This window comes from Parus major, chromosome 14 (genome assembly GCF_001522545.3).
Source record: "Parus major isolate Abel chromosome 14, Parus_major1.1, whole genome shotgun sequence".
Classification (NCBI taxonomy): domain Eukaryota; kingdom Metazoa; phylum Chordata; class Aves; order Passeriformes; family Paridae; genus Parus; species Parus major.
In genome coordinates this window covers 3,920,124-3,934,722 of record NC_031783.1, presented here as the reverse complement: position 1 = coordinate 3,934,722, position 14,599 = coordinate 3,920,124, and the positions used below count along the sequence as shown (strand labels likewise).

At 39.9% G+C, this 14,599-nt stretch overlaps 1 protein-coding gene across 6 annotated transcripts in view; it reads right to left on the bottom strand.

Annotated features, from left to right (window-relative positions):
• Nucleotides 1-14,599, bottom strand: part of RBFOX1 (RNA binding fox-1 homolog 1) — a 1,108,850-nt gene that overhangs the window by 342,049 nt on the left and 752,202 nt on the right. For 5 of the 6 annotated variants that reach the window (XM_033517815.1, XM_033517813.1, XM_015642718.3 and 2 more), the window contains one exon: nt 13,839-13,880. The exons of the other annotated variant lie outside the window; for it this stretch is intronic. In XM_033517815.1, the coding sequence (XP_033373706.1) occupies nt 13,839-13,880 (42 nt within the window). The remainder of the gene's footprint in view (nt 1-13,838; nt 13,881-14,599) is intronic. 6 annotated transcript variants of the gene reach the window in all.

Below are 14,599 nucleotides of genomic sequence, written 5' to 3'. Positions count from 1 at the left end.
TCCAGCAGGTGACAAACGAGGAGACGCAGGGACAGGGTTCTGGGGGTACTGCAGGGCCAGGGCATCTGCCTGGAATGGAAAACTACAAAACTAATCCTGCCTGTTCAGAGAGAAAACAGGGAAAAGGAGTTATGTAAGAGGATTGAGATATCTACAAAACCAGACAAAAAGCTGACTCCACAGGTGCTAATCACTCCCTGTATATTAGCAGGGCACAGGAACAGCCCTGAGTTAACTCCATTAACAAAACAGCTGACTTTGGCATTTTGGAGACAATTGCTGTCTCACAATTCCTCCCTCATTAAAGCTGTTTTTTTATACCACATCACAACTGCAGAGTGTAAAACCTGCACAACTGCTGGGCTACTTCTTGCACAAATAGTGGCTGTGTTTAAGTTGGGGAACTCACACTTTACACACTGAATTCCCCAGTCAGGTACACAAAGTGATGGTCTGGCATCAGCCTGGAAATAACAACTGTCTTCAGAATCTGCTACTGCTCATTCTCAAGGAAATCAGAGACTGTTTGAGGAGCTCTAATGGCACCATCGCATCGAGAAAAGGAAGCCGTGATGCTGCTCTTTAATAAATCAATGCCTCTTTGGCTGCCTTCCAGACCACAAAAACACTTTGGGCATCTCTGCCTGCCTTTCATTTTGTGACTTGTAGGACCCTCTCCATCATCTTGATGTCTGCAGATTTTCTCCATTGTCCTCTTTCTTTTTCTTTTTTTTTGGCTTCTATCATGAGATTCACAGAACATTTGCCTTTAATAGGTCTCAGACTAAGTTTTTCCAGAAACCCTTGACATTTTCTGAAACCTGAAATTTGTGTATTAAAGACAAATAAACAGTGAGACAGTAATTCAGGCTGTACCAGTGCTTTCCTAAAGCATGCAATGTGCTGTATACACATGCATGGCCAAACTGATCTGATTTTCACAAGTGGCCTTAAATTATTTTGACATCACTTCAAAAATACTGGGAAATTTCTGTCCCCCAGGGAGTGCCAGGAGACAAAAGGAGATAAAGAATGCTTTCTGGGATTCTGGCAGAGGGAATGTCTTGCTGGCATCTTGGAGCAGACACATCTGTGAATGGGTGTGAATGCAGCTATCCATGGTCTGTTCTTGTTCACACTGGAGGCTTGAAAGTACAAAGACTCATTTCCAGGATTTCTTGAAAAAGGACATGGCTGGTTTTGAAGAAAAGTAGTGTGTTTCTAGAAGCAAGTTAAATGCAACCCAACTGCAAAGGAGGTCCCGTGGTTGAGTAGCTGCCCATCCTGCTGGGACAAGAGAATGTGCTAGCGCTTGATAACCGGGTCACTGTACCCCTTCCAACATCCCCACAGGAGGATTGGTGCTTTTCCTGGTCTTAAAAAAAAATTGGGAGTGTGCAGCTTGTTGCAAAAGGTCAGATTCAGAATAGTTTTCCCTGTATGTTTCAAGCATTACAAAGCATGGCAGTGCTCCTGCACAGCCACCACTAGGCCAGCAAACCAGGCAATAATCAAACCAACCTGCGAGCACTTCACATTCCTCCTCTGCCTTGCAAGACCATCACAAATTCCTGCAGCAAACCAAAGCTGCATTGCCTGACTATTCATTCTCACAACTAAAAAGTTCACTTCTCATACAGTTCTTCTGCCTGAAATCAAAATACTCCCTGCATTGTCTCCCCTTCCATGAGCTGCCCGTCCTTTCCATTATTAAATTGATCGTACATTAGAGATGCTGTGTTTACCTCAGACACTCTCCATTATGAGGGATCCAGCCTGTACACTAAATATTTAATTGGTGTTCTGAGATGCTCTGAATCTATGTATTTTCTACTTTCCTAGGGGGTTCATGGTTCACATCAGTTGGATACTTCTTTCCCAGCAACAAAATGCAAAGTTCACTATTTCCAACAGCAAATGCACAGGTACTGACACTGAAAAAAAATCAAAACAAATTACACTCTGTTCTGAAGTCAGTGACATTCTAGAAATAAAACCTCTGTCTCAAACCAAAATGTAGATACTTCTGCAAGTACAGGCTGATAAAACTTCGTGTATGTGTGAAAACTGAGGGTTTGTTTTTTTCTTTTCCCCCTCAGGAGGGAAATGCTCCAGTAGCATCACAAGGAGTGGCTGTTCCACACTTTGCAGTTCCACCTTTTATCAGAGACAAAATCACCAACACAATGGCAACACTGATGCAGCCCAGAGTTACTGCTCAGTCCTGAGCAGCTTCCCATGGCAAAAGGGTGGTGGCACTCGGGCTGAGCCTAAAAGAGCATCAGCAAGGGGCAGAGCAAACATCTGCTGCTCTGGTTTTCAGAAACACCACACCTGAGGAGCAGGAGCAGGTTCTGGGAGCCCAGAGCTGGAAACTGTGTGGAAATCCCTTCTCTGGGACTGCCACGCTCAGCTGGGCTCCTCTCACAGAGGAAATGCAAAATGCTGATCAAAGGCATCACAGCACTGACTGCTTTTCACTGAGCAAGACCTTGCTAAACCACAGCATCCTTGCAAACTGAGCTTTGCAAGCAAACAATATTAAAGCTTTTCAAAAGATACTTTGATTTTTTCTTTTTCTTTTTTCTTTTTTTTTGACCTGAAATTCCATGTGCCAATATGACAAACAAGCAGACACCAATCAAAACTGGGTACCCTGCTTCTATTTAGTTACTGTCTCCTAAGAACACTTTACATTCAGAGCAAAGGGGTAACAAGCAGGGCTTGTTTTCCAGCCTGACCTGCACTTCAAAGGATGGAATTCTCCATGAGCAGGGCTCGTTAAAGCAATTCTTTGCGGGCAGGAAGGCTCTGGGCTGCAGGATCAGGTTGCAGAAAGCCCATCTGGCCTCTCAGAGGTGATATTTGGTGTTCTCCTCTGGGCACTGCACTTGGATGCTCTCTGCACACTGAGTGAGTCTCCACCATCACCCACTGCTCTGAATAAAAACTGAATTAAACTCTTCTGTGGCAGTGGAAATTCTGAAGTCAGGGAGTACCAACACCTAATTAAACACATGAGACAATTCTCTTTACCTCAGATACATCTTGTAAGACTATTTCTATGTTCCAAATTCCAATCCAATTCCAAGAATTTCCCATTCTTTCCTCCACCTGGCCAAGGAAAGGCACTCCCTGTGCCTCCAGCAGGAACCTAAGCAGGGAAGAGGCTGATTGCTCCAGATAATGCATTTGAAGTGCATCAACACCATGCTTTAGTGCCAGCAGCACAGCAAAATAAACAGGGCAAGCATTTGGAGGGGGTTAGTTCAGAAAAACACACAGGAACATCAATCTGCTTTTATTATTTACTGTAATAACATCAAAAATCTTTGTTTCAACTGTATTTCCTCTATATTATATCACCACACTAATGGCAGTATGATTACAGATGCATACTGAACTTCTTTCTCTTTTTAATAACTTCAGTGTTTGCCAGCACTTTCAAAATAAAGCTTGGGTGATCCTAAGACATGGAAATGTATTTTCATTAATCAATTTGAGAAATTATCTTTTTTCTTTTCCTTTCAAGTTTCTTTAAATATGAGGCAATGTTTTTCACAACATGATATATTTGGTATCAGATAAGCCACAGAGTTCTCTAAAAACTGTAAAAGTCTGAGACACAAATGTAAACCTAATACTATTATGCATTATTTTGAAGTCTCTAATACATTTTCAAAGATATTAGAGAAAAAAGAAGCTTATTAAATTTTTTTGGGTTTAGAATTATAATTTTAACATACTGAATAGAATATGGGAAGCTTAATTTTCTGCAGCCATTACATCTGGTTTTCAAACTAGAAAGAACTGCATGGCAATGCTAGCACACCATGATTGCCCTGTCCTGATATTAACATGTGAAAAAAAATCCAAAACTTGGATAAAAATGAGCCAAGAAAAGTTTTGTTATAACTTTAACACTGATGAATATTCAAAGTATTTTATTGTCTGTGTAAAACAGATACTCTGGATATAAAATAACTGAAAGAAACCCCCACAGTCCCATAGTGAACTCCACATTTCCAGCTGAGCATATGACTGGGGAGGTGCCCAGTACCCAAGACCTGCACATTTCAAGGGCTTAGGAAAATTTAGGTTAAGTGAATTTATGTTGTTTTTTTTTTTTTTTTTTCTAGATTTACAGATGTTTGTTTGGATTTTTTAAAAAGGTGTCTGTTTAAAGGTGAAAGAGAATAATAAATAATTACAGTAACAGACCTTTAATGTATTTTGGACTATTATCATCCACACAAACATTAAAAAATTCCTAATTTCAAATTAAATGATAACTACAATGAGAATTTAAATATCTGCACTAGTGGAAGCAGGAGTGCAAATGAGGTAGGAGATACCCTGGAGTTGAGAGCAATAATTGAGCCAAAACTCCAAAAAATAAACTACCTTTTCAAAGAACATGCTGCCAGGTTTTTCTTTGGGCACTGGGGCAATACCATGTGGAAATTCCTGGGAGATTTCATTCCAAAAAAAGGGAAATGCCAATCAAGAAAAAGAGAACAAGGGAGGAGTTAAATTATCAAAAGGCTGGATATTATTTTTTTTTCCCCCAGTGTCTACAGGTTTTAGATACAATGGTATGAGCACAAAAGGATGTGCCTGGAATTCTCAGCAAGCAGAATATTTACAATACCTTTATGGGAAGTAGCAAACAGATGATTGGTGATCTGCATCACATAAAGGCACTCACCATCGTTTGATCATGAAAAATTGTGGGAATAAAACAGGAGATTAATGCAATCTACCTTAAAATTCCCAGGCAGTGTGTTAAATAAAAAAAGGGTACACCAGATATCAAGGATGTATCTGAACCATAAAGTATTTGGGGCAAAGGAAGTATCTTACTCTGTGCTTGTAAAGTGGCTGTAATTTATGGTGCTATATAAGTGATTTTTAACAATGATGAAAACAGTTGTAGAAAGTAGTAGTTCAGAGGGAAAAAAAAAAGAAAAAAAAAAAGAAAAGGAGAAATGAGCTGATAGCATATGAAGCAATCCACAGCACGTAGGGAAAACCAACCAAAAGGTAATAAAACTATTCATTATGTGCTCTTTGGAGGGCAGCTGCTCTCAAGTACCAAAGTGACCTTGAGATGAACACCACTTTTTTTACTTTCATTGTTGTACTCAAAGAGATCTTAAGAATCCAAAGGCAGAGATAACTACTGCATGAAAGAGAAATGCTGGAAATGGAACTTGTGAGCACTGAGTGCATCTGTATTTTTGCCCATTACCTACGAATAACAGCCTGCGTGGCTTTTGATTGCATCCTTGGGATTCCTCTGTAGCCACTCCTTCACATGAAGGGCTCAAATTTCTGGTATTAGTGGAGCACAGAAAATGCCTGTGATCTGATGCACTTTGGTTTTACATCTCCCTCTCCCTGTCTAAGCCACACTGTCTTTAAAGAAAACAGAGGTGATCAAAGCTTCAAAATACACAACAGCACGCAGATGTGGAGGAGAAAACATTCCTGAAACAAGGTCAGCTTCTCCCAGGGGTGAGAAACAGCAAAGATGCTACAAATCAACAGAGCCTTTTTACCTTTCTCGACTTCCTGGCTCATAAAATGGATCCTCCAGACACCACACTAGGAATATGAAAACACCAGCTGGGGATTTCTTCCATCTCTCAATCAGTTTGTCCCCAGTACCTGCTGACACTGCTGCTTGTCTCGGGCAAGGGACAGGACCTTGCACCTGGCCCTGTTCAGCTCCATCAGGTTCACCTGGCTCCACCTCTCCAGCCTGTCCACACAGGGAAAAGTGGGAAACTCTGGATAATACACTCTATTTTCTAAACAATTTTTTGCTGCAAGCCTTTGTGAAGAGAAGAAAAATTAGTTGAAAGGTATTTTTAAAACTCTGTACTTCACTTGTCTTCCAACAGCAGGCAGAGCTCCCTGCTTGAACCCAAAACTTCAAGATGGCACAAAACTGCTGTCAGCTTGATAACACATGAGTTTTGTTTGTTTGGTATAGCTCCTTTTTATTTCTCTGTTCTACTTAATGGGGACTACATGGAGGGTTTTTTTGGGATTTTGTACCAAGGAAACCATTCCTGTTGAACACAAAGACTTGGCAGTCAGGACAAATTGGGATTTTACTGCAGAATAAAACAGAGAAAAGTTACAGTTCAGTTCTTCTTACTAGTAAAAATGTCGAGACTAAGAACAAATAGAGACTTCTAAAATCCTGGCCTATCCAAAGATAAAATTTCACTCTTTATCCAACAGTGTGGTGGATGTTCATGTCAACCACAAGTCAGTAGGACTGGATCCTTAACTGTACTTATATATATGTATAATATAAATAGATATTTCTATGTATATCTTGGCATATTAATATTGATTCATGCATTTCTTGGGTTTTTGTTTAAGGTGAATTTACTTTTACTTGTAATTTTGGTGCTTTGAAAAAATTTGGCAGCTACTTAAAAAAAGCATAATGGAATGTTTTTGTAGAGTAGTATACCTGACCAGTTTAAACAAGTTTAGGAAGATTTTACAGAACAGAAAAAGACCATTGACATCAATACATGATATTCATATTAAAATCAGTATTCCTTCATTCTCATTACTTGAAAAAATGCAGGTTCAGGAAGTCAGTGTGGCTCAGTGACTATTTTGTCCCTGTAGCACCACATTGTTTGGATTGATCATGGAAATGGGTTTGGGATTTTTTCAGTTCTTACCATATTTTCAATGCCGTTCTTGTTCCCTTTAAAATCTTGTTGCTCAGTCTGTTCTTTTATATATTTGTAAATGAGAACAGAAATCCACCATGCAGAAGGACCAAGGAGTGTGTTAAAAATCCAGACAAACTCTCTGCAACTGGAAAACCTTTCCTGGATTTTCACATTATTTCACTCAAGTTTAAAAGAAAATAGTTCAAGCCAACACCTCCACCCATGCAAACCCCCACCCAAGCCAGAAAGGTCTTGTGGATACATCCAGGGGGGAAAAAAACCCAAAATAAAACAACCAACACAGACCCAAAACTTGCAAAAAACTCAAATCAACCAAGAAAAAAAGCCCCAAATGAACAAGCAAACCCCAAAAGCACAAAACTCTCCAAAGTGCTCTGTAAACTAGACAGAGTTCCCTGCTTGAATTAGGTGTGACACTAAAGAGACCATGATCTTTGCTAGTCAAATTGCCTCAGCAACAGCAGAGGTTGAAATAATAAGTCAGGATAGTATAAACACAGTTAAAGCTGTGCACTCAAAGGTCTGCTTTCCAGATGATCAAAGAGAAACTACAAAAGCTGTGTGAAAAAAGAGCTCCCTCTCAACAAACACAAGCTAAGCAAGAAAACCTTTCTTCTTTTCTAGGGCAGCATCCGTGCTCACAGCGAGCGCTCTGCAGCAGGAGCTGTGTGCAGGCACTGCAGAAACCTGAACCAAAAGTTGCTGTTCTGAGAGCAAAAACTGCTCCCAAATCCAGAGTGGATCCAGGACTGGGCATTGCTCAGTTTGTGCAGCAGGAGGAGAGCACCAGGATATTGAATTTATGTTGGGTACTGTCTCAGCAGGCTTTTAACTGTCCAAATATATTTCCTCCTATCCCTTCACAAATTTACCACTTCCTGAAGCTTCATTACCCTTAGTGAAATACTCCCTGTCCCTGGCTGTCTGTGTACAAATAAGAGTTTAAACACATATTGAGGAGCTGCTGAATTCCATACAAAGTGCTGCAGCCCTAAACCAAGTCTGTCACCCTAACCAGACAGGTACTTAGTGCAAATATTGCTTCAGCCTCACCAAAATTTCCTTTAATCCTTCAGTTCTAGCAATTATGGAGCACCACACAGAGAAAATACTTGACTGTGCAAAAATCAAAGTTGAATTCAAAGGAAAGTGGTGCTTGAACAGCAGAAAAGCCTGTGCCTGCTGTTCTCAGAGAGAGATGCCAAAACAACATCAGGACAGGAATGGAAAGTTTTCTGAATAGCATTCCATCAAGAGGACAATACCTAAAGGCCTCTTAGCTATGCCTGAAAAAATTCAGAGAAACCTGAAGTGAGTGGCACCACTAGTGAAGTGCTGTAAACACTTTATTCTCTTGATCCAAGGGCCCTATTAGCAGTTAGGGTTTGAAGAGAACAGAATCCTTGTGGTGAGAGGCCATGGCACTTGAAACATGAACCTCAACAGTTTTCATTACCTTGCTATTGTTTTTAGTTGCAACAAACTGGAGGCCAGAATTATGAGTTACTATTCTTGGGAAGACTCAAAATTTAGCAGAACTGCCAAGCAGTCCTGCAATTGATATTTACATTTTTCCAGTTGCCTTTTTTGGTTTGTTTTTTTTTTATAGGCACACATTTATTTCAAGCTAAGTTAAAATTTAAATGAAATCACATCCCTACAATTAACCCTTCTCCCCAGTCTTTTTTAGATTTTTACTTCCAAGATTTTCCTTCCTGAGCTGTGATGTGTATTACTCTTTAGGGCACTGCTGGGACTAGAGCTGCTAAGACAGTGAGTGAGAACACCCCAATTTCATTCCATGTCAATGTGTAACACAAATCAGGAACCAAAATTATATATAAGATCATCTTATTAATCTCATCTACCTGTATCATCTCCACACTACACCTGCATGGAGGGTGGCACACACAGCTCACTGCAAGAATAACTGCAGGAACCAAAGCAGGATCACTTCAAACCACTTGTCTGGCACAGCAAATGCAGCACTTGTGAATTCCTAAGGAAAGGATGAGTAGTAAACACTGGATTGATCTAACTTTAGTAGTTATCTCCCCTTTGAACCCTTTTCCTTTGAGGGATATATAACACTTGGTAGTTCCAGATTACCCTTGCAGACAAAACACATACATGCTGTTTACAAATGCAGACCAAGGGTTTGCAGAGGAAAGGCAAAAAGTGACATTTTTATCACTGGCCAGAACCAGCTGCCCTGTTTTGTAGGAATTCTATGAATTACATGTTTCTCTCTGGTAACAAGATATCACTGACTCACAAAACAAGCTCATACCCATTTCTCTGCCTCCTGTCCAGCGGGGGAAGAGGTGGATGGAGAGCAGAGGATCTTGGCCAGCCACCAAGTATGTTCTGCCCTATCACCCTGAGTCATTTCACAAAACATCAAGAATAATGTCTACTTAACAAATCCCTTCCACTCTGATTCTCTTCTTCTCTCCAGTTATTTGTTTGCTTTTGCTCAGCATAAAACCAATTAAGGAATTGGTGTCTATCACTGAATCACAGTGTAACTCCCTGGTGCCTCAGAGGAACACTGGACACAAAAATGTCAATGGATTATTCTTAATCACTGGAGAAAGCTCATGCCACAACAAGGAGCTTCAAAAAGTTTCTTTAAAAAGCGTTCAAGTGCCCTCATCAATATAGCTGAGCACATTACAAACCTTATAAATTAAGGTACTGAATAAAGACAAAAATAAAGCTAAATACTGCAGGATCAGTGTTGCTCAAAAATTATTCTGGGTATAATTTGCTTTTAAATCAATGCATTTGCTTTTGTTTCCTCTCTACCTGGCATAACTTTGATACATTTTTTGCTGCCTATTACACTTTATTTCTGTTACCTTATAAGAGATAAGACAAATAGAACAATATTGAATGAAAAACTTCCTTCTGTCTCCTTGAAAATTAGAGCCCTACAAAGCCATAAAAGTTGATATTAAGTACAAGATGATAGTAAGAGCCTGCCCTGCCCGTATTTCAGACCAGAGAAGGAACTCTGGTTGCATATAATGCATCTTGATAATAAGCACATGTGAAAGAGGCTGTTAATTAGAGCAACAACTGCCTCACTTAAAATTTCAGATCAGGGAAGCTAATCACACCATTTACCATTAGACCTCATTGGTATTCACAGGAACATTTATAAAGCCTCCCAACATTAGAGTCTAAAGTTGCTCTCTGCCCACCTTGGAGTGCTCATCTGGTGTTGCTGTGTCAGGATTGCTGCTACAGCACAACTCCTGTCACTGCAGACACGGGAGCTCATTTCAAACAGGTATGCTGAATTCATCATGCCAAATGAGAAATTATGACTCCAAGGCTGGGTAGAGCCCAGTAAGCTTTAAGCCAGCCTGTACATTTAAGTCATGTCTTTAGGCTGTGAGAAAGGGGTTCCATGGCAGGTTGAAGTCAGAGCAGCAGGGAAGGTTTGGTGGGAGCAGCAGACAGACTTCTGAGCTGCCCCTGCCCTTATTTATAACTTTATGTACTCCAAATAATCCCTGCTTAGGGCTTGTATCCCAATTTTCTTCATGGCCTTAAAAAAACCTGGACCACACATGTCTCAAAGTCTGTTTTTCAGACTGAAATATAAGCAGAAAAGCTCTTTTAAATTATTTTGAGCAAGCTGTGAGTTCTGTGTCTTTCCAGGTCATTTTTAATGCATCAGAATGCCAACCACACACAGCCACTGGTGAGCAGCAAGGGACAGCAGGAGAGAGGCAGAGAGGAGGAGAGGGTGTGACTGTCCAAAAAGAGATCTATTAACCAGAACTGGGGAACACCAAACAAGAGGAAGGGGAGTAAAGAACGTGATTATTTTCTTTAAAGGAAATACTGATGAAGTGCAGTGTGTGGAGGGAGGTGGGGAGAGCAATAATGATGAGTCAATTTGCCTTTAAAAACACACTCTTGTTGTTTTGTTGGTTTTTTTTTTTTTAGTATAACTTGATTTAAGTGACACCAGATTAGAAAGCAAAAGGACATCAAGAAACGTGAAAATAATTATTATTCAAGGCAGTAGGCTGTAATGAAAATCACTGCCAAGAGAAAGTAAAACTTGAAAAATGGCATTGGTGCCTTATTTTTCAAAAATAAAATGGAAATTCACCAAAGTTAAGTTATGTTATGTTTCCAAATGGAATAAACAGACCCCAACCAGCCTTGCTAGAATTCCCATAGTTTTTTTGTATAATTTCTCATTTAAATAATTCAGGTAAAGACATTAACATCTACCTAGGGACTGTACCAGCTCAGCAGGGCAAATAAGTTACACACTTGTGGTTGTTGTGAAGTTCAAATAGTGACTAGAAAATGGTTAAAATACACAGGCTTCCTTAATTATTAGAATTATCATTATTGTAAATATAATGTATAATGGCCAGAGGCTCTAATGTGAACAAGTTTCATTACTCTAAATGCTTTATTCCAGAACAGTGATGCGCTGCTTTGCATTTAGAATTTACAAGGCAGTGAAACAGAAAAGAGGTGAGAAATGTCTGAAGAAATGATTTTAGTCAGGCTTGGATATTTCTTTCTATAGACACACAATTGATGCCTTAAGTTTTAGCTTTTATGTTCAGCAGATTCTGCCCTGCCTTAGTGTGTGACTCTGAACTTCACATCAAGTGTTACAAGTTCTCCTCGCAGGGTGGTCAGACACAACAATCCTTTTCCAGCCCCAGAGACAAGGACACCCTTGCAGCTTTGGGCCCAAAGAAAGTAGAAACAGCAGCAAATTGAGGAGAGAAATTTGGGAGAGAAATTTCACCACCTAAAGCTGTAATTGGACAATTACCCCAATGTGTAAATGGACCAAAACTTATAAAAGAGTGACAACTTGTGACCCAGGGTCCATCCTGGGTGTAGCTTTGGCCAGGCTCTTGCACTTCTCCAGATGTATCCTTTGAAGGCCTTTTAATAAATACCCACTTTATTCCTTTAACACTGTCCAGCCTCTGTCCTAGGCAGCCTCTCAAGGCATCACAACCACAAATTATTTATTTACACTATTATGCTTTTAACAAGCTTTTCTTTTGAAACTTTTTTATGATTCTTAGACTAAGGAATTACTACAGAATCAAAAAAGCAGAATGGCAACATTTTCATCTCAGACTTAGCAAGGAAGAGGGAGATATTGTATCTTTTTTTATGGTATTATTAGATGATCTAACATTAATCTGGTTTACTTGGTTTAACAAACAACAGGATGTTGGCATTTTGTTGTTTTAATCCTGTTTCCTTGTTCTATTTGAATTCTTTCAGCTGGGACAAAGCACTGCTTTTGGTGAGGAGACTGCCTCACCTCCAAGGCAGGTCACAAACCCCAAAAGAAAACTCTGCAGGTCTGCCAAACCTGCTCCAGCCAATGAAACATTTCTTTAACAGCACTGCTCAGTTAGGGAGCCAACCTAAAAGTGGCAGAATGGTCAAGTGCCACCCTCCTAGTGTTCAAAGTGCAACATGTCCACACAGTACATTTAAATTTGCTGTGAAAGCCATGGGGAGCTCAGGGACAGGAGCAGAGTTTACACCAGAAAGTGTGTTTAGTGTAACAGGAGCCTGACAGGAGCTGTGGAAGAAGATATTTCCTAAATCCACCTAAATCCAGTGGGTTACAGACATGGTTTTGTCCTCAGGTGTCACGTTTTGCTATGACACAGAGGCACCCTAAGCACTGAGCTCATTGTTAGACATAAATGTGTAATACTGGAATAGAAAGATACATAAAAGTTTCACTGCACCACATTTTATCCACAGCTTTAAAAAAACAACCAGATTTACTTGAAGAAAGAGCTGGCAGCCCCATCACATTATATTTAAAAGCATTGTCTTCCTTCATTTAAGGGAGAAAATAAAAACAAGAAAAAGAAATGAAAACTTTCTTTGTTCTCAAGGCACTTCTACCTCTTGAAAAGCTTGTCCTTCAGGTACTATTGCAATATTTTAGCTTTGACAGCTGCTCTGTTGAGACATGACTACTGATAAAACAAAGCTTTGTCACTCCAGCTCCAGTACAATGCAATGCAGTCACATGTCAGCAAGAAAAGAATCAAGGACAATTTGTGATGCATTGTTCTTGCATAACTTGTTTACCAAAAACCCCATTACAAGTGTGGTGAGGACCAGCTGAAACATCTAGATATGTTGATGGAGTTAATCTAAAGAATGGCTGGATGGAGAAGAACACTGCACAATGTACTTTAAGACAAGTATATTCTTTATGCTTTCAAGTCATGCAGGTGCTGCTGATGCTTAATAAACAGCAAACAAACAAATAGAAAGCTGCTTTTCTTATTTCCAACACTATTTTTGTTTGTATAGAAACTTACCCTTCCTTCAGGCCTGCCTTTCCCTCTCTACTTGCATGTGGAATTACAAGTAAATAGTGATCATGTGCTATCAATAAATGTAGGTCTATTAAGCAACACTCAGATGACCAAAAAGCTTTTGGTTGGTTGGGTTTTTGTGGTTTTGGTTTCTTCTTTTAGTTAATGAAGGCTTTTATGCTTTCCCAAACAAATACTAGGATCAATCAAGAAATATTGCAATGGAAAAGCTTCTTCAGGGACCTGCAGCATTTAAAGGGAGCAGAGACTAAAAGCTGTTTAACATGTGTCTAACACAGAGAAAGGGGAAAACAAGAGAGGTCAGCAGCCTGGGCTCAGGAACTCCATCTCCTTCCAGACTGTACACAAACAACAGCCACACTAAAATAACCAGCTCCTGCCACTGATTCCTCTCTGGAAATACACAGACTATAAAAATCCACAGGATAACATCTTCTTGTAGGAAACAGCCTCAGAGTGGAGCAGGTCTGGGGAGCACAGTGACCTCTGGCACTGCTAAAGCTGCATGTGGAGCACGGGAGGAGCTCACTGAGTGTCAGGGGTCCCATGAAGAGACATTTACTGCCAAATCTCACACATTATAGAAAAAAAAAACAAAACCTGGGTCTATCTAGTTCCTTTGTACTGAAAGATGTACAATGTTTACCAACAAACAAACTAAATATGTTACTCTTACATAATCCATCTGTCAATAGACTAGATTCTGCTTATGTTTTAAAGAAACAGAACATATCATTGCACTTACCCTTAGCTGTTCTCTTTCACAACTCATCTGTTGTTTTGAACTCTACAAGGGGGAAAAAGAAAAAAAAGCCAAAATAACTTTGAAAGCATAACATTCTTGCCACAACAAAGCTGCTAAGTCTACCTATCTTACACAGTAAATATTGGAAATGCAGCCATTTATCTAAACACAATATTGTCCTGTGCATCAACACAGAATCATTACTGCAAAAAAAAAAATATTCTTCCCACTTATATTTTCAATTTACAAAAAGGTCAAAACAAAATTAACACCAGAACCCACAACAAAACTGAAGTAGAAAAGAATCCTGTTTAGATTTTAAACACCCCATTGGCAGAGTCCAGTTCAGGAAGATTCTATCACAAGGCTGTTTGTCAATATTGTCACATATTCACAGCACAGCTCAGGAATAAAGATACAGAAGCTTCAAGTAAGTGATAAAACACTTTCCTACAGAAACATCCAGTTCTAATCTGGTGTAAAAGTCATTCTGAAGATTATTTGATTCCACAGCTTTTTTATTTTTTATTTTCCCATGCTGCTGCTGGCTGAGCAGGACCTCACTCCCTGTGCCAGCAGACACGGGGCAGTGGCAGCACAATTTGGGACATCCCAACTTTGTCAGAAGGAAGAGGAACCTCCAGGAAGAGCTCTGGGAAGAGCAGCAGCCCTGAAACACCCAGTTCCCAGCCTGTTCTCCAGTTCTCAGCCTGCTCTCCAGTTCAGTTCCCAGCCTGCTCTCCAGTTCAGTTCCCAGCCTG